This window comes from Rhineura floridana, chromosome 2 (genome assembly GCF_030035675.1).
Source record: "Rhineura floridana isolate rRhiFlo1 chromosome 2, rRhiFlo1.hap2, whole genome shotgun sequence".
NCBI classification, from domain to species: Eukaryota; Metazoa; Chordata; class Lepidosauria; order Squamata; family Rhineuridae; genus Rhineura; species Rhineura floridana.
Window position 1 is genome coordinate 97,845,892 of NC_084481.1, and position 18,799 is coordinate 97,864,690.

The window sequence follows — 18,799 nt, forward strand, 5'->3', positions numbered from 1 at the left end:
GAAGGGCTGGATGTGGGCTAACAAACTGAAACTTAATCCAGACAAGATGGAAGTACTGCTGGTCAAGGGAAAAACTGCATCAGGGACGGGGTTGCAACCTGTTCTGGATGGGGTTGCACTCCCCTTGAAGGAGCAGGTCTGCAGTTTGGGAGTCCTCCTCGATCCTGCTCTGCTGCTTGAATATCAGGTGGCTGCGGTAGCCAGGAGTGCTTTTGGCCAACTCAAACTGGTCTACCAGCTGCATCTGTTCCTGGAGGCAGTTGACTTGGCCACAGTGACACATGCATTGGTGACATTGAGGCTTGATTACTGTAACGCACTCTATGTGGGGCTGCCTTTGAAAACGGTTCAGAAATTGCAGTTGGTTCAGAATGCAACAGCCAGAATGTTAACTGGAGCACGGCGCAGGAAGCATATAACCCCTGTGCTTTATCGACTCCATTGGCTCCCAATTTGTTTCCAGGCCCAATACAAAGTGCTGGTTCTGACCTTTAAAGCCCAACGGCTTTAGACTAATCTTGGTTGATGGCATGCAAGCACGGTACGCTACGTGGAATGCACATGCCTGCCATCAACTAAGATGGTGATAGGGGCATCAGCCCCTAAAGAAGTCTCCGTCACCATCTTGGTTGATGGCAGCCATGCGTGGGCAATGCTTGCAGCAGCAAAAAAAGGAGAGAGGTAGTCGAAGCGAATGAGCTGCAAACTCCTTTCCTGCGATCCATGGCAGGGACCCTACCGCAGATTGTGGAAGGTGAGCACTACTCTCCCACCCTCTGGGCCACGGGGGCCCTTAGCCAGGGCCCGACCAGGCTGCCCTTTGGTGCTGGCCCTGGTCATTAATATGCTGATGACACATAACTCTCTCACCCTACAACCTGATTGTAGGGAGTGCTCATCCTAAACTGGGGCTTGGAGATTGTGAAGGGCTAGATGTGGGCTAACAAACTGAAACAAATCAGGACAAGATGAAAGTGGTGCTGGTCAAGGGAAAAGCTGCGCCAGGGATAGGGCTACAACTTGCTTTGGACAGGGTCGCACTCCCCTTGAAGAAGCAGGTCCATAGTTTGGGAGTACTCCTGGATCCTGCCCTGCTGCTTCAATAGCAGGTGGCTGCAGTAGCCTGGAATGCTTTGGCCAATTCAAACTGGTCTACCAGGTGTGCCTGGTCCTGGAAACAGTTGACTTAGCGGCAGTGACACATGCATTGAAGACACTGAAGCTTGATTATTGTAACATGGTCTATACGGGGGCTGCCTTTGAAAATGGTTTGGAAATAGCAGTTGCTGGGGGGGGGGGGAAGAGAACAATATATGCTGCCGTGAGCTTCTTGGAGAAAAGTTACAATATCAACATTGTAAATAAATGAGGCCAAGATGTTCATGTCTCACCTTACCATCACTACATATGAGTCAACGAGGGACGTATTTGCATGTATAACTTAGCCCTAATTTACCAAAAATTATATACTGAAGTATTTTTCACAGAAAGCATCAGATGCAAAGCATGCTGTCCTGCCCTCATTAGCCACAAAGTTGGTCTACTAATTCCTGTAGTTCATGGAATGCATTCCTTTAGGGTGAAGCAAGTCTTCCTGTGCAAGTACACCAGCATAGAGACTAAAAGGACAGAGCAGATCATTAGAAAGCAATAGAGTAATACAGAACATCTCCATTCACTTTCCAGGTGCCATTTATCTTCAGCTCTATGAAAGAAGGACTTGCAGGCATCAAGCTAGACCTGATAGGGAAAATCTGCTCAGGGATCTCCCAACTTTTTTCTTTCATTAAAATTAGCAGGCAGGAGAATTGGATTGGGTCCACAGGACTGGGGGAGGGTGAGCCTGATTTAAAACAATCTCCCTGGAGCAGCTCTTCACCTTTTTTTTTTTTTTTTTTTTTGCAAGGGGGAGGGACAGGTACCCATATTGTAACTTCTTTTCCTTTGAGGCAGACAATTTCTATTATGGGGACTTCTACACTTCCCCACCCACCCACAGACACCATGACCCCAGTCTCATCTCCCCAATCAGTGATTTCCCACTCTCATGGTCAGTTTGTCTCTAAGAGACAATCTTGATTAAAGCACAAATCCAACTTCATTCTAATCCTTCCCAGCAGGCAAGAGAAATTTTAATTAACTTAGATGGAATTCCCTTTTGTGTAGGCTGACTACTTCTAAGCATGTTCCTCTTGTCACGCTGTCATTCCTACAGAAATTTTGTTTCAGCTGATGCTGTAGAGGGGGACACATTTATCTCTGCCTTTGTGTTTAGAACTAAAACAGACAATAGCAGACCTGAAAGTTTAAATAACCATTTTTGCCAGGTGCTCAGATGAGGTGGTAATTCAGAACAGAACTACACTCCAGAAAGAGTAAAGCAATGATTTCTATCAGTTCACAGCTGAAGTTTGTTCCTAAAGATAGCACTTTTTCCCTGCTGCTGGCAAAAGTTTAGATCTTATCAGGCTTTTCTTTTGTTTTTTGAAGTTTATTTTTAAAGGGACAACATGTAGAGAAGCCTTTACCTGATAAGTGATCTCTTAGGGAAAAGATCACAGAACATGCAGTTTCATCCTTAGATTTGCAATATAGCTTCTTGACTGACACTCTTCCACAGTTAAAAGAATTTGGTCTATACTTTTCTGGCTGATGATACTAAAGCAGGCCTATTTACCGGCATGGATAAACCCTGGGAATTGAAATCCAACCTTGTCTTCTCTGCTCCCACTTTACAATTCTGCTATTTCTTCTTCCCTGTTTAGAAAAGGCCTAATGAGATCAGCTCTTTCTACTCAGACACTCATCCACTAGCCTTAAACCATACTTCCAACAGAAAGCACCTCTGAACTCTCTGCCCACGATCTATTAATGCAGAGGAATGCAGAGTTGCTTGCAAGCCCATGACAGGGAAAAAGGAGGTTCCAGATGTCAGGATTCCTTCAAAATGTTAGCATCTCCTCCAACAGAGATTTAATTGAGACAGATACATCCCAACTTAGTCAGGATCACTTTGTACAAAGAAACCAGTCTGCACTGTGTAGTAGGGAATGTCTGTGTTCCTTACAGAGAGATCAATGGAGTCCTAGAAGTTCCACCCAGCAGTCATCTTCTACATGTTGCTCCATAAGGTGTAGGGAACATATACAAGTCAGCAGTGATTCCCCTATTATTGCTCTTCCTCTTTTTCTCAGCAGAAGTGTAGCACCTTCCCAGAGAACTGTTCCCACCATGCTCCCTGGCAGGACATTACCGGAGGCTGCTGCTGCTGCTGGCTTGAGAGCTGCCCACGCCTGGGTGTTCAGGGCTATGCCGGTTCTAAGGAAAAAGAAAAACAGACACACACAAGAATGAAAATCGAAACTCTTCACAGTAATTAAAAAGCACGGGTGATGAAGGCATCTTAGGCCCCACATCTCATGCTATAAGTACCCGGCTTCAGTCAGTCCTCCTGTACCTGAAGTTACAAATACTGAGCTGGTGGAAACACTTTCCCATTTACCTTCTTTTTCTTCTTCTCCTTCTTCTTTCTTTTCCGCTCAGGATCATCCTCTTTCTTCTTCTTCTTTTTCTTGTGGTCAGAATCCGAAGGGGTTTCTGCCAAGAGGAGAGAGAGCAATTGAAGCAGGCACACACTTTGGATGGGGCAGCATTTGCGGTAGCGTGGAACGCTGGGTTGGCAGGGGCAAAGGCAAATGTAACTACAGGTCTCCAAAAGGAAGCGTCTTACCTGGAGGGACAGGATCCTGGGTACGGCTCTGCTTGTGTTTGTGCTTGTTTTTTTTCTTAGGTGGCTGGATATGCATTAAGCGACACTGCTCTGGTAACTGAGGCAGTGGAAAAATAAACAAAGGGGCACATTAGTACACTGAATACCACATTTGTTGTTGCAGTAAATAACTGCAGGTGCAATCACTCTGGGGACAGGGGGATAATGCATGTCTCTATTTGGTGACCTGGTCCCACTGTTATCCCCCATCACAACTTTCAAGAGAAAAGCTTTTACTAGGGTCACTTAGCTTAGTACTTGGGTTCATTACCTCCTTTGACTTTTTTGGGCTGATGGCACAGCTGTTCTCAAGCCAATAAGTTTCACTGCCTGCCATCCCCCAAATACACTGTTACAGAAATTTAACTCATCAAAAAACTCAGTTGTGGACTCTGGCTCCTTCACCCCCCCAGTACCCTCCATATGTGTTCCAGGGATGCTTTGGGAAGAGCCCATAGAAAAGATGCAACTAGCTAAGCAACAACTAGCATACCCAATTAACTCCTTGCCTATTTGGATGTGGCTTTGCTATGCTTCAAGTGTTGTCTCAGGCCTTGCTCAGGATTCACTACGTTGGAAAGATAGGCCAAGTCATTATCTTTGGCAAGCTTGAACTAGGGGATCAACAGGGACCAGAGAGGGGAGTGGGAAGCTTGGTGAAGATGTTTCCCATATATTGTGTCATCAGTAAGAGGACATGCTACCCTTCAAAAAACATACCTAGAGGGTTACTCTGGAATTCAGCTGTTAGTTCCTCTTAATACCTGCTCTGCAATAGGAGGCAAAGAATTTGGTAGTATTTCTCTTTGTGACACTTCCTGTCTGGATCTCTCTCTAACTTCCACCTACTTACTACCATTTAGCCCAGCAAGGGAGATAGATCCCATTATGCTGGACTCTAAAGTTTCTGTCAGTACAGTAGGGCCCCACTCATACGGCGGGTTATGCTCCGGACCCCCGCTGTAAAGCGAAAACTGCTGTAAAGCGGAACCCATTGAATAGAGTAGCACACAATGCCCGAAAAACCCCGTAAAAGTGGAACAAGCGCCATATGAGTGGGGCTTTAGTCTAATTGCATCTAATTGAGACCGCTGTATTAGCGAAGCACTGTAAAGCGGGGCCCTACTGTACATATATTCCCCAGCACATTCAATCTATTCAGGCTTTCCAGCTCTGGCAGATTTTTTTTCCATTCAGGACACTATTCTGTCTTTCCCCACCGACAGTCATGATTTCCCTCTTTCACCCCATCCTTCATCCCCTACTGCTAACTCACCGGGCCTGCATGGAGACGAAAACCTGTTAGCATGGTACCAGTGATGGGGTTGAACGAACTCCCACAGATGGGGGGCTTCTCAATGAGAGAACGCAGGCTGCTGTTGTCATGTGACCCTGGCAAATCTATCATCCCAGGCAGGTCTGGCAGAAAGTTGCTGAGTTTCTCCTTCACCTTTTTGCCACAAAATTTGTTGTAGGCATGCTCCAGGTTATAGTGAGTGATCAGGTTTGTGCTCCCTGTCAGTTCAGTGGTGCCTGGCAAGGAAGAAATAACATTGCAATATTACTATTAATTTGATTTATATCCTACTCTTCCTCCCGAAGGAGGCCAGGACAGCAATATAGCCTATGTTCAGCTTGTATGAGGTAACAGTCCAGAAGCAGACAGAGTCTGGCAAGGAAAACCTTCAAGTTTGGCACAACTGGCATCTGCAACTGACTCATTTGTCCAGATGACAAGAATACATGTCCTGCTCCATACACCAAAAATGCTTTCAGTGCAGCCAGATCAAGCTACTCCAGAAAACCCTTTGCTCTGCTTTCTGAAAATATATTTCTTTTCATGACACGTTGAAGCATTCTGGGAATAGAAACTCTGCAGTCCTATGCATGTTTAATTCAGTCACATCCCACTTCAGTGGAAGCTTGCTTCCAGTTAACTGTGTGTAGGACCTATGTCTGGTAACAAATACACTTAGATCTGCTTTGCACAACACTAAGCCAAATCATGGCTTAGCACAAATGAGCCAACGTATGGGTTCCCAGAGTAAACCCACCCATTGAGCGAATTCTCCTCCATCCTGCTACTGCCACGCTATTCAAGGTCAAATTGGTTTCTCTATGTGTTACATCCAAACCTGGGGTCGTGGTTTGTATTGCTCTATGCAAGCCATGAGCTGTAACCCATGTTTGCTCTTGTTTATTACTCACAGTTTGACTGGTGGAGTTGACTGGGGGAGACAAATTATGAGCCCAGGTTTGGATGCAACACTAATTCAAACTATGGCTTTGTTTTAGATAGCACAGCAACAACACTAGGGAGGAGCACAACAGCTGCAACCTTTGCTCCGAGAATCTTTGCTCACTTCTGCTAAGCCATGGTTTGGCTTAGTGTTACATGCAAGCTGGGCCTTATTTAAGGTATTTACATAGCACTTTTCAGATGAACCTCACAAAATGGTTTATATAAAACTTAGCACAACAAGCTCTATTTATATTATTATTATTATTTATTACACTTTTATACCGCCCAACTAGCAATAGCTCTCTGGGCGGTGAACACAAGAGTACAATAAAATCACACAATATAATACAATAGAGCATATAAAAACAACATAATCTAAAATCAATTACAACACATTTAAAATTAAGTTAACTTAAACTAAAATGCCTTGGAAAAGAGGAAGGTTTTAACTTGGCGCCGAAAGGATAATAGTGTCGGCGCCAAGCACACCTCCTCGGGAAGACTGTTCCACAATTTAGGGGCCACCACTGAGAAGGCCCTAGATCTTGTCACCACCCTCCGGGCCTCCTTATGAGACGGAACCCAGAGGAGGGCCTTCGTAGTAGACCATAGTGTACGGGCCGGTTCATATCGGGAGAGGTGTTCCGACAGATATCGTGGTCCCACGCCGTATAAGGCTTTATAGGTCAATACCAACACTTTGAATCTGGCCCGGAAGCATATTGGGAGCCAGTGCAGGCGAGCCAGAATAGGTGTTATATTAAAGCAAGACAAACTAGTTGTTTTGGAAAAAAAGTTGTTCCTGTTTCTTATTTATTGCATTTATATACCGCCTCATAGCCCTCACCACAGGGCAGGGCATGAGGGTTATTTAGAATCCCTCCTTGAAGCCAAGAGGAGGCTTTTTCTCTAAGGCTGCATACTGATATATACTTACTTTAAAGTAAATCTCACTGAAGCCAGCAGAGCTTACTTCTGAGTAAACATGCAATAGGTTGAGGCCGCATACCGCTCGGAGTCCTGTTCTCTCATTTCAGCACACAAACAACCAACACAAATTGCCAGCTGTTAAAAAGGTTTATCTAACTGAACCAAGTACTTTGTCTCCCATACTCTCTACGGCCTGGAAGGCCTTTTCAAGGGGAAAGGCGGATTATTTAATGAATAATACGACAAAGGTAGCTGCATGTTCAGGATTGAGAGTGGGGTAAGGCGGAAGGGCCAAATCCCATCCCAACCGCAGGCTGCTAGTGGTGCAATGCTAAGCACGCTTACTTTGGAGTAAGCCCCATTCAACTTAGGGGGATTTACTTCCGAGTAAACATGCAAGGAGATCGGCCCTGAGGTTCTCAACAATGAACTTCGGCGACTTCCGTTTGGCAGTACCAAGCGCAGACAGACAAGAGCCCGCCGTCCTAAAGCCCCCTAGTTCCTCGCTGGCCCTGTCAGCTGCCCATCGAATGCCGTCACCATAAACTGCGCTTCCGCCAAGTTGCCAGCTTCGACGGTTGGAGAACTAAATTCGCAGAGATCGGAGAAGCGCCTTCAGACGCAGCCGAGCTGCTCCATTGGACCATTCCCCTGTGACGCCTCCATTGCTGCCAGACGGCATTGGCTAGACATGCAAAACCACATTTAAACACCAGTTGGCTAAGGAACACCTAGAAGCCCGCCCCCAACAACCACTACCTGGTAATTCGCGCATTAGGTAAAAAGGACCGCTGGAAGCCGTCGCTTTATCTCCTACAGGAGTCACCGCAGGTACGGGAGGCGGCCCAGTTCCGGGTCCTCCTGCTTTCCCTGGTCCGAAGCCTAGCGCGGCGGCTGTGGTAGGCGGAGGAGGTTCCGTGCTTCCGAAGAGAGCGGAAAAATTCTCCATCATCCCGGCGTGCTCCGCGCAATCTCCTCCCATTGGCTTCGTATCTTGGCAATCCCCTATGTTCGCTTTGTTTTCATTGGAGGGTAGTGAACCTTCCTCTGCATTTGATTGGCTAACTACCCTGGAAACTCGACCGTTTTCCGATTGGCTGGTTTCTTCGTCTTCAGTGGCGTATTTTTAGATGGCGGTCTTACGTCAATAGAATGCGTCAGGGACCAAAAACAGTCCCTTGTTTGTATTGAGTAGCCCATAGTGATTCCGAAGTTGGCCAATAAAGGCGCGCGGTGTTCTTCTAAGCTCTGCCTTTTCTTTGGTTGACGTTAGCATTGGCTAGTTAGTCTGAGTAAAAGAACGAAGAGCGTGTGTGCTGCAAGAGGGTGGTGATAGTGTAGCGCCGGAGCTCGGTCAGTGTGAGGTGAAGATGGCGGTGCTTGCTCCGCTGTTGGCTCTGATCTATTCCGTGCCTGGAATCTGCCGCTGGTTAGCCCAGCCCTACTACCCGGTATCACTGCTGCTCTCAGCTGCCTTCTTGCTCGTGCGGAAGGTACCGCCGTTATGTCACGGGCTGCCTACCCAACGTGAGGACGGGAACCCTTGCGATTTCGATTGGGTGAGACCCTGCCCGGCACCCGTGCCCCCCTTTTATCCCTGTTCCTTCTTTCCCCTCCCCCTTTGGTCTTGCGGGGGGCGGGGCTGTTTCCAGTATAAGTCCCGCACGTGCCAGCGAACTCTCAGGAAGGGAATGTTCGGTTTCTCCTCCTCCCCCTTTCTCGTTTTTGCCCAGAGTCGGGGGGGGGGGGCTGTTATGTGTTTCAGGCCTATGGGTTGGAATAAAGGATTCATGGGCTTTTCTCCGATTGTGTAATTCTGTGGGCACGGCTCGAGGTATAACTGGCAAGCAGCAAATTGAGGGGGCGTCTGATGCCTATGGCAAGACTACTGTATGGATATGTGTACGCTGTAGTTGAGACCATATGTTAATGGATTGGCCCTGAACTGTGTATGTAACCACATAATGTAAGTGGTCTGCTCTTATAAAGCAAAAACAATTTTTATGGCACTTTAAGACTAACTGATTGTGGTATAAGGTGTTCTGTCCTATACACTATTTTCTCAGATGTGCAGTCTATTTGGTTGCTTAAAGGACCACAACATTATTTTGTTTTGCAATCAACAGGCTAGCATGGCTATTCTTTTGGTATTTGTCTCATAGAGCAGTTTAGTATTTGAGCATGGTGTTCATGCCAAACTACACTGGTTGCTTCTGTGAAAAGGAATTTTCACTGCAAATAGTCCTGCATGTAGAACTAAGTTACTGCATAAATTGTGTACCGTGTAAGGACAAGACTGAAAATAGACCAGTTAATAAATGCACAAAATAAAGGCGATTCCTTGTATAGGGTCTTCTAAGGTTAGCTCTGCTTTAATGGGCATGCCAAACATCTTCATCATACATCTGCTAGCTTTGTCCCTGGAAGCTCCAGGTAACTCCAAGAGGAACTGACAGTATGGTTGGCTAGATGATGAAGAAGCAATGGCAGGGATAATCAGAAGCATGCTATGTGGCAATTTTTAAATGGGCTTTGTATTTTTAATACAGGGATAAACATGATAACTGCTCTTTGCTTGTACAACCACTCACTATCATCTTTCTTTTTAGCGGGAGGTAGAGATTCTTATGTTCCTCAGTGCCATTGTGATGATGAAGAACCGCAGATCCAGTGAGTAATGATTGTCCTTTATCCTTTTCTGGACTAAAACTCACAAATGGTTCAGAAAACAAAATACTTTACAGCCAGCTTTGACTTGTATTGAAAGCTTTTTAAAAAAAAAAAAATTGTATAGCCAAGTCATTTTGTCTTGAGCAAATAGCTGGCACAAAACGGGATGTATGTGTGAGCTTATGGGATAAGGTTGCCTCCCTTCCATAAATCCACACAGAAACAGAAGGCACTCAAACAGTTTGAAAATCTTTAGGATGAGTGGCTGTTGCTATGCACTTGTTCCTCTACTGCAATAGCCACATGGTTGCTACAAGGTTCCCTGTACATTCCTACTGAAGGAGTAGCTTCAGAAGGTGACTGCTATTGTTTTGTTTTCTGCTGCATACTTTGAAGATATGGAGGCCAGGGGGCAAAGCTTTCATATTATGCATGGGGTTAAATGAAGGATGGTGTCGGTGATAAAGACCTAATAGAGAGCCAAGACTGGGAGGAGAGTTGGCTAAGATGAAAGGATATGCAAAACACAGGAATAATCTGTAAGCATGAAAATAACACACTAGGTTCAGTCAGATGTTTGTACTGTGTGCTGAGAATGTTGAAGGCTATCGCAAATGCTGTAAAGCATAAAACTGTAAACATTTTAACTGAGTACAGCACTTATTTCAAATGCAAAGATGTATCACGGAACACTAAAGTCAGGATCATTCAGACCATGGTATTCCCTATCTCTATGTATGGGTGTAAGCTAGATAGTGAGAAAAGCAGATAAAAATCAACTCATTTGAAATGTGGTGTGGGAGGAGAACTTTACGCATACCATGGACTGCGAAAAAGACAAATAATTGGATGTTAGAAAAAATTAAACCAGAACTATCACTAGAAGCTAAAATGATGAAATTGAGGTTATCATACTTTGGATACATCATGAGAAGACATGATTCACTAGAAAAGACCATAATGTGGGGGAAAACAAAACGGAGTAGAAAAAGAGGAAGGCCAAACAAAAGATGGATTTATTTCTTAAAGGAAGCCATAGACCTGAACTTATAAGATCTGAACAGAGTGGTTCACGACATATGCTATTGGAGGTTGCTGATTCATAGGGTCACCATAAGTCATAATCGACTTGAAGGCACCTAATAACAACAGTGTTTATTTGATGAAGCTCTGACAACTCTTGAAAAGAATTTATGTTAATAGGCCCTTTAAAAAGTATCTAATCCATCTTGCACAGAAAGCTTCCACAAATTCATAAAAAGATTATGACTCCAGTCTAAACTCAAGTTTTTGAAGTTCACCCAGCTTACTGGGCCTAGTAGCAATACAGATAATATCACTAACATCTGTCTGTCTGTCTCTCTCTCTGAAAAGTTACTGTGGACCAGCATGTGGGGAACATCTTCATGTTCAGCAAAGTAGCCAATGTTATCCTGTTCTTCCGCCTTGACATCCGGATGGGACTGCTCTACCTCACCCTCTGTATAGGTGAAACTTCTATGGCGGGTTATTATATTTACACCAATTGTGGGGGACTTGGACACCAGAAATAATAGAACTTTAGATGCAAAATGCACATAGTCACTTTGGGGCTTGAGAATTGGCATACTAGATTGGAGACAGACAAAGGCTAGATGTTTTTTCAAGGCATCACTCTGTCTTTCCATCTTGTGCATATCAGCCTTGGGTTACCACAGAACAAATATTTCATAATTCCTCTATTACTATTGCCAACCTGCATTAAGTGGAAGGAGAGACTACTCCATTGTTGCCTTATCAAATACTGCAGCAGAACTCCATTGCCTGAATTCTGTTTGCTTGAGTTATGGGAGGAGAGCTGTGGGTCTGAGGAATTTTTGTTCATGGCAAGAGGGGAGTATAACCTGGGGAACCTTTTGGGAAGTCTTCCAATCTCAGAGCAGGAAGGGGCCATAGCTTTTGCAGAGAACATGCCTTGCATGTCAAAGGTCCCAGGTTCAAGCCCTGGCACCTCCAATTAAAAGGATTGGGTGATCTGAGACCTTGGAGAGCAACTGATAGTCAGAGTTGTAAACAATACTGGGCTAGATGTACCAACACTCTGGCCAGGTATAAAGCATCTTCCTAACCCTATCTCACCATAGTGCTAAGATGTGTTTGGTGTGTGCATTTTCAGTGTTCCTGATGACCTGCAAGCCACCTCTGTACCTGGGTCCTGAATACATCAAATATTTCAGTGATAAAACCATAGATGTGAGTATCTATTAGCTGTATTTCCATTTGTTCTTGGATGAATTGGATAAACTGGGTACAGATTATTTCGATCAAGTTATGGATGTGACCTGGGATCTCAGGCTGACCCTTTGCAAGCTGGGGAAATAGCTAACTGCACTGGAAAGGTGGATCTGGGAGTACCACTGGCTGTATTGATTTGTTTTATTTAATTTAAGTCCTATCTTGGTTTGCTTACAGTAAGAATATTAACACAGTAAAAATCCTTGTTAGAAATTAGGCAATAGTGACTGAAGGTTCCACAAGGTTCCACAATGACCAAAATGGAAAATACACACACACCCTTCCACTTCTGGGGCCGGACCATCTCTTCTTGGGCAACTGGATTGTCTACAGCTCCTGGCTGTTCTTGGCAATGGCAGTGACTGAAACGGAGGGGAAATTGCGGCAGCGGCGGTTATGATGGCTGTTCCCTTTTCAGGCCATAAATGGTTACTGTTGCTGCTCCAACTATTTCTTTTATTTATTTATTACATTTATATTCCACCTTTCCTTCAAGTAGCTCAAGATGGCATACCTTGTTCTGGTGCACACACATATGCCAACGTTCTCTGGGTGGTATTTAACACTAGTCCTCAGAGTAGAAGTTAATGGACATGACTATCTTAGGTTAGTTAATTTCATTGGGTCTACTCTGAGTTGGACTTAGTTGACTACAATGCTCCCTTTCCTCACAACTATCCTCTGAAGTAGGTTGGGTGCAGAGAAAGTGGCCTGCCCAAGTGTTAATGAGCTCGGTTTTGGAGGCAGATCTGTGTGCATCATGAAGGTGATCACCCCAGAAGCTGTGGAATGGGATGGAAGAAAACTTTGGACAAGAGCCTTGGCTCATGATGGAAACAAGCCTGATTGCTTGTTTGGTGGGCAGATCTCTTGAGCCTTGTCTGGTCACCTTCCTCCTGCTCATTGGGGCTATTTGAGAACCTCACCCACTGAACCTCATGGCTGAGTAGAGATTTGAGCCCTGATCTCCCAGGTTCTAGTCTGACATTCTAACCACCACTTTAGATCTGTGTGGCTGCCTAATGCCCCAGGTTTATTCTGTGCTGCTGCATTTTGCTGCTGATTGATTTTATTTGTTGTATTTTCTGTGATATGCACTCTTATATTGTTGGAAACTGCCCTGTGATCACTGTAGAAATCTTGTAAAGAAAAAAAGGACATAGATATGGAAAGCTAAATATTAAGCATTTCCTACAAATAATGCAGATTAACATGAGAACTGAAAGCATAAAAGAGTGATTTGCAGTCTAAATTGATATAAGGGGATGGTGGTAGCGGAGTGGTGGAAGAATGAGCTGGTTCATTCCTACTGAAAAAGACTGGCCCTGAACTCCTAAAACATTCAGACAAAGGCAGCACTTTCCAGATGGTCAAACACAGAGATAAGTGCAAGCATGAAGGTATGGCCATGAACATTAACTGTTGCATGTGGCTGAGTGTTTGAATTATGTGGCACTACACAATTATGATTGTGTACTACCTCCAATATTGTAGGTGATATGCCTCTGAATACCAGTTGCTTGGGAGTACAAGTAGGGAGAGTGCTATTGCAATCTTGTGGGCTTCCCTAGGTATCTGGTTGACTACTGTGAGAAGAGGATGCTGGACTAAATGGTCTGATCCAGCAGGGCTCTTATATTCTCTGAAGGTATTTGTCTGAGATGTACTTGTTCTCCACTTCTGGAACTCTGTGGTTTTGTACTGTGAGAACTAATCTTCCTATGGAGCAGCTTTCCTAAATGTGCCCTCCAAATGTTGCTGGATTACAGCTCTCATCGTCCCTGACACAGTGGCTGGGGCTGATGGGAACTGGAGTGCAAACCATGTAGAGGGTACCAGAAGACTGCTCCGCAGGGTTGATGGATGGGTGGGCCTGTCTCAGGATAGAGGGATTGTCCTCCTGGATCCTCTCAACTCTGTTGGAGTATTGTACATGGACGTTTGAGTGATGTGTATGGTGTCAACCTGATCCTTCTTATGCAGGAGGAACTAGAACGGGACAAGCGGGTAACCTGGATTGTGGAATTTTTTGCTAACTGGTCCAATGAGTGTCAGTCATTTGCTCCCATCTATGCTGACTTGTCTCTCAAGTGAGTGGTTTACTCTTCATTAAAATACAGTGTCATAGAGCAGGGATGTGCAGTCTTCAGGTACCTCCAGCAGCAGCTTTTTTAAAATTGCTTTTGTTGTGCTAAAAGGTAAGGAAAGGCAATGATTCCACAGCGCTCAGCAGCCTAGACCACACATGCCCCTGCAGTCCTGCTCACCTCATACCTATTGACCACCTGCCCACAACCACCTTGGAACATAAAGTGTTTGAGTGGGATTAACATTGGTTGTCTTAAACCTTCAGCCCAGTTCCTGCGGTCATATGTCTAGTGGGTCAACAGATAAATGTGCGAATCCTTATAAGCCATATTACTGAAGCCAAGGAATGTGCTGCATTGGGTAACATGTTAACTTTTCTTCTGGTCAGCGGATGCAGGTCATGGCTTAGGCTGCAATCCTAACCCCACTTACCTGGGAGTAAGCCCCATTCAATTCAGTAGGGCTTATTTCTGAATAGGCATGGTTAGTTCCTTAATCAGTTTGGTATTTTATGGTTAATTATGTTCCAATGTGATAACTGCTGGGGTTAGATGAGTGTATAAATGTACATTTAAGATACAGTATTGCATATGCTGTTGTGGTCCCTGGTTCTGGTTGTGGTCCCTGATCTATTGATGGCTTGTGGGAAATGGTTTAAAAGAGGAAAATTTAGAGTCTTCTGTAAAGCAAGCTGTAATAGCTTTGCAAGGAGACTTAACAAATAGGAAATGTCCAGGAATCTCGGTCCTTGTAGTTGCACACAAACAGTGCTAATCCTTTTCGATAGAAAGTTAATTTAAAATGGTAGAAAACAAATTCCAAAGAGAGTTTACCGTAGTGTTAGTTCCCTTTCCCCATGCCTCTTCTGAGGGTTATGAGATCTAGGCAGCTGAACCGTTGGAAATTGACTATGGCAATAGCTCATTGGCTGCTGGCAGTTCTTGGTTAAAACTCCGTAGTGGATCCTAGCAGCCCTCCCAGAAATTCATTCAAGGCACAGGCCTTATATTTCTTATGCTGAGGTACTGATGGGAGGAGTGGCGTTTACCCTTTCAGTGGTATTTGACAAAGGGTTGGCTGCATATCTCTTTTCCTTTAGCAGTCAGTTGTTTCCAGCAATGACCAGTAGATGGCCTTAGTGTAGAACATGTTTTTGTTTTTTGTCCCTGTAGAGTTAAGTTAAACGTTAAGGCGATTGTTGCTTAAGCAGAAAAAAGGTGGCCGTATAACTCAGTGTAGTAAAATATCTTGTTTCCCACTAGATACTTAAATCAGAGAAGTGGTTTAAACCAGAGAGAAGGGAGAAACTCTGTAAATGGCTTAAGATACCCATCTATGCTTTCCTTGTGCATTAATATTCACAGGGTATGGTCTGGAGGCACAATATGTCACAACCTTGCTGAATTTAAGTGCATCTAGGTTTGGCCAGTATCTGGGTGGGAAACTGTCTGGGAGATACCTATGCTGCCTTGAGTTCCATGCAGGAAGAAAGGCAAGATGTGAATGCTAATAAAATAATAAACATCTAATTTGTTTCATGGCATTTCTACCTACATACTAACCATTGTCACATCTCACCAGATATAACTGCACTGGATTGAACTTTGGGAAGGTGGATGTGGGCCGCTACCCTGACGTAAGCACCAGGTGAGCTATTCAGAAGCCTTTGCTGTAGGAACCTTCTTGGGAGCACAGTGACTTAAAGAGGAAGATAAGGAAGACCAAGAGACTTGATGTGTGATAATGCAACATTTTGAAGACTCAATTTTGCGTTGGCAGGGCCATGTGGGAAGAGATTGACTAGATGCAGTGTTGTGGGTTTTCTGGAAAATTAGGGTAATTTGAATCTGATCCCCTACAGAGAGATCTAATTGGCATGCTTAGATTACTTGCATTTAATAAGCAAAGCTAAAACTTCAAAACTGCTAAGGGTGCCTAATAATTATTTGCAGTTGGCATTCATGCATTATCACTAATGTACTTGCAAAACAAAACTTCCTGCAGGAAAAATAAAGCTCTGGAAAATTTTCTGCCCCACATCACTAGCTGGATGTCCCTTTTCCTGTTCTCTCTGGACTCAACCTCTTTGTCTCTTCACAGGTACAAAGTTAGTACTTCTCCTCTCACGAAGCAGTTGCCCACACTGATCCTTTTCCAAGGTGGGAAGGAGGTGATGCGCCGGCCACAGATTGATAAAAAAGGCCGAGCAGTCTCATGGAATTTTTCAGAGGTACACTGTCTTTGAAGTGCTGCCAATATCAGGATGTCAGCCTTGTACTAAATAAGCTGGGGGACAAGAAGAGGCTAACACAAAGCAATGTTGATCTGTCTTTCTGTTATAGGAGAATGTGATTCGGGAATTCAACCTGAACGAGCTGTACCAGAGAGCCAAGAAAGTGTCTAAGCAGTCTGAGATCCCAGAGGAGTCTCCAGAACAGCCTGCTGTCACTGGGTTCCCCAATGGAGAGAGCAAAAAGGACAAATAGAGCCCAGAGGACTAGAGTGTGCTCCCTTACTCCCCATTCCTCTTCCATTACCGTCCTGATACCTCTCCTGGGACATCAGCCAAAAGCTGCTTTCACCCTACAATGCTGGTGCTGGGAGACGATTGTAATTGCCAAGGAGCTCCTCTCTTTGGAGTGTAATTGACAGGGAGCTTCTGTCCTCCTGGGCTCAGGGCCTTTCTGCTGGTGGTCACGTTCCTTTTGGATTTTTGTCCCTGACCCTCCTTCCAGGAGCTGCTAAAGGTAGTTTCAGTAGATGAGAGCCAGCAAGGTGAGATGTGCTACTCCCCCCCTTATGGAAGCTAGAACCCATGAAAACATTGGCGCATCTGTGTGAGGGGTTGCAAGCTTCTCTGGCAGTGACTAAGAGCTACTGAGAAAAGCAAGAACTCAGTGGGCACTGTAAATGGGCAAGGAGGAGGAAACTCTTCCTTCTTTGTATCCACGTTGGTTCAGTGGAAAATCTTGGCAACTTCATCAGTTTTGTTGGAATCTGCTCCTCTCCCTCCTGTCAAAGCTATGACATCTCACTCCTGTTTGAAATCATCTTACGCAGGGTAATACCTGTATCTTCTCAGTCACAGATATCATTGACCAGTTTTGACCACTTTCTACCCACTGCCCTCTATTACAGTGACAGCAGAACTTCTAATGTTCTCTCTTTCCATCTGTTTTGGGCTTTAAAAGCTGAAGGGCGGAAGTAGAATGTCTGCTGAACCTGAATGTCCTGCTGTGCCAGAGGGTAAATGGCTGCCACACAGCCCTAAAAGATTCCTGCTTTTCTACATCATTGTCAGCTGTTGGCTTAGTGTAATATGCTGAGGGGGTGTAGTAACAAAGGCCTCTCCCTTGAACTGGAGGAGTGGCTGCTGCTACCATCTACCCTGCAGGGATCATAGCTTGCAGGGTGATTGCAGTTGCTGTTAACTCCCCTGTCCAACAAAGGGAGCTTGCCTATGGATAGAAACAAGCTCCGCTTCACTATACTCATCCATCTTTTTACTTCTGTTGATGGTCTTCTATGGTTATCTCTAATAAATAAACCTGGAAATGTCTTCCCACTGGTCCTTTTTGTTGTTTCTGAGTTGTACTTTAACCACTGTCTAGTGAATTATTTATCTGTTTTGCTTGGCTGTTCTGTTAAAAAAAAAAATTGTTTTCTAGCGCCCAAGTATAATCCCACTCTGTTTAGAGCTCACCCTTCCTTATGAGAGGAGAGCTTAGCTACACTTTGCTGCCTTGTTGCTGTCTGCCAAGCTATAATCATGCTAGCCTGTAGAAGATTTGTATCTGGGGCCAACCTGGAGATGTTGTAGCAGAGCTCCGATTATGCTCCCCAGCACTTTTTAGATAGCAGAAGCATCCATTTGAACCGGGGCTACAGCAGGAGGGTGGGGATAATGGGAGATCTAACCCTTTCCCCCTGTTGTTTTTCTTATCAAAATTCTTCTTTCCCCTGCTATGAAGTGTCACCTGGGAGCAAGCATATAGGTAGCTGTATGTGGTGCTGTGCCAGAGGGTAAATGGCTGCTATTTACCCTGGTTTTCCCCAGGGCCAATTGGCGGGTGGAGGGAAGTTGAATTGGGGAAAGGGTTAATCCCCCCCTGCATGATAGTGCCAGTCCAGGTCTCCCCGCTTTTAAATCTAAGAAAAAAATGTGTTTGAAGAATAACTGGCCTTGCGTAAGTTACTGATAGTTATTTATTTATTTATTTATTTAGTTTAATTTATATACCACCCTAAGCCCGAAGGCTCTCTGGGCGGTGTACAAAAAGATAAAAACAAGCACAATATATAAATACAATAAATAATTAAAAAATAATAATAATAACGAACCAAACAACATCCAAAATACGGAAATGCTGTTTAAAATACACTTTAAAATGCCTGGGAGTATAAAAAGGTTTTCACCTGGTGCCGAAAAGATAGTAGCGTTGGCGCCAGGCGCACCTCATCATGGACACTGTTCCACAGTTCAGGGGCCACGACTGAAAAGGCCCTGGTTCTAGTCATCACCCTCCGAGCCTCTCGATGGGATGGTACTCGGAGGAGGGCCTTAGATGTTGAGCGTAGTGTATGGGTAGGTTCATATTGGGAGAGGCGTTCCACCAGGTATTGCGGTCCCATGCCGTGTAGGGCTTTATAGGTCAAAACCAGCACTTTGAATCTAGCCCGGAAACAAATAGGAAGCCAGTGCAGACGGGCCAGAACAGGTGTTATATGAGCGGACCTTCTGGTCCACGTCAACAATCTGGCCGCTGCATTCTGGACTAGCTGTAGTTTCTGAACAGTCTTCAAGGGCAGCCCCACGTAGAGCGCTT

General features: G+C 44.7%; 2 protein-coding genes across 3 annotated transcripts; one reads left to right on the forward strand and one right to left on the reverse strand.

Annotated features, from left to right (window-relative positions):
* Positions 1 to 2,937: 2,937 nt before the first annotated feature.
* On the reverse strand, positions 2,938 to 8,487 carry MED19 (mediator complex subunit 19). The gene is made up of 5 exons (XM_061609674.1): positions 7,701 to 8,487; positions 5,046 to 5,302; positions 3,731 to 3,827; positions 3,503 to 3,597; positions 2,938 to 3,318 (listed from the first exon to the last, which is right to left on the reverse strand). Exons 1-5 carry the CDS (start codon positions 7,921 to 7,923, stop codon positions 3,250 to 3,252), a joined length of 741 nt encoding a protein of 246 aa, XP_061465658.1. The 5' UTR covers positions 7,924 to 8,487; the 3' UTR covers positions 2,938 to 3,249.
* On the forward strand, positions 7,788 to 17,532 carry TMX2 (thioredoxin related transmembrane protein 2). Of its 2 annotated transcripts, none has more exons than XM_061609672.1 (8): positions 7,788 to 8,500; positions 9,551 to 9,611; positions 10,986 to 11,099; positions 11,767 to 11,843; positions 13,869 to 13,975; positions 15,555 to 15,620; positions 16,074 to 16,203; positions 16,316 to 17,532. In XM_061609672.1, the coding sequence occupies exons 1-8, from the start codon at positions 8,312 to 8,314 to the stop codon at positions 16,457 to 16,459; spliced, it is 888 nt and encodes a 295-aa protein (XP_061465656.1). In that variant the 5' UTR covers positions 7,788 to 8,311; the 3' UTR covers positions 16,460 to 17,532. The 2 variants fall into 2 exon arrangements, with proteins under 2 accessions (XP_061465656.1, XP_061465657.1); XM_061609673.1 differs by lacking the exon at positions 7,788 to 8,500 and adding an exon at positions 8,792 to 8,907.
* The last annotated feature ends 1,267 nt before the right edge of the window (positions 17,533 to 18,799 follow it).

Coding starts and splice junctions, on each gene's coding strand:
- MED19 (XM_061609674.1), bottom strand. CDS start 7,923: ATGGGAGGAGATTGCGCGGAGCACGCCGGGATGATGGAGAATTTTTCC. Junction 5,303..7,700: donor CCTAATGCGCGAATTACCAG/GTAGTGGTTGTT, acceptor CTTCCTTGCCAG/GCACCACTGAACTGACAGGG. Junction 3,828..5,045: donor TTCGTCTCCATGCAGGCCCG/GTGAGTTAGCAG, acceptor CCACTGCCTCAG/TTACCAGAGCAGTGTCGCTT.
- TMX2 (XM_061609672.1), top strand. CDS start 8,312: ATGGCGGTGCTTGCTCCGCTGTTGGCTCTGATCTATTCCGTGCCTGGA. Junction 11,844..13,868: donor TCAGTGATAAAACCATAGAT/GTGAGTATCTAT, acceptor CTTCTTATGCAG/GAGGAACTAGAACGGGACAA. Junction 16,204..16,315: donor TCTCATGGAATTTTTCAGAG/GTACACTGTCTT, acceptor TTTCTGTTATAG/GAGAATGTGATTCGGGAATT.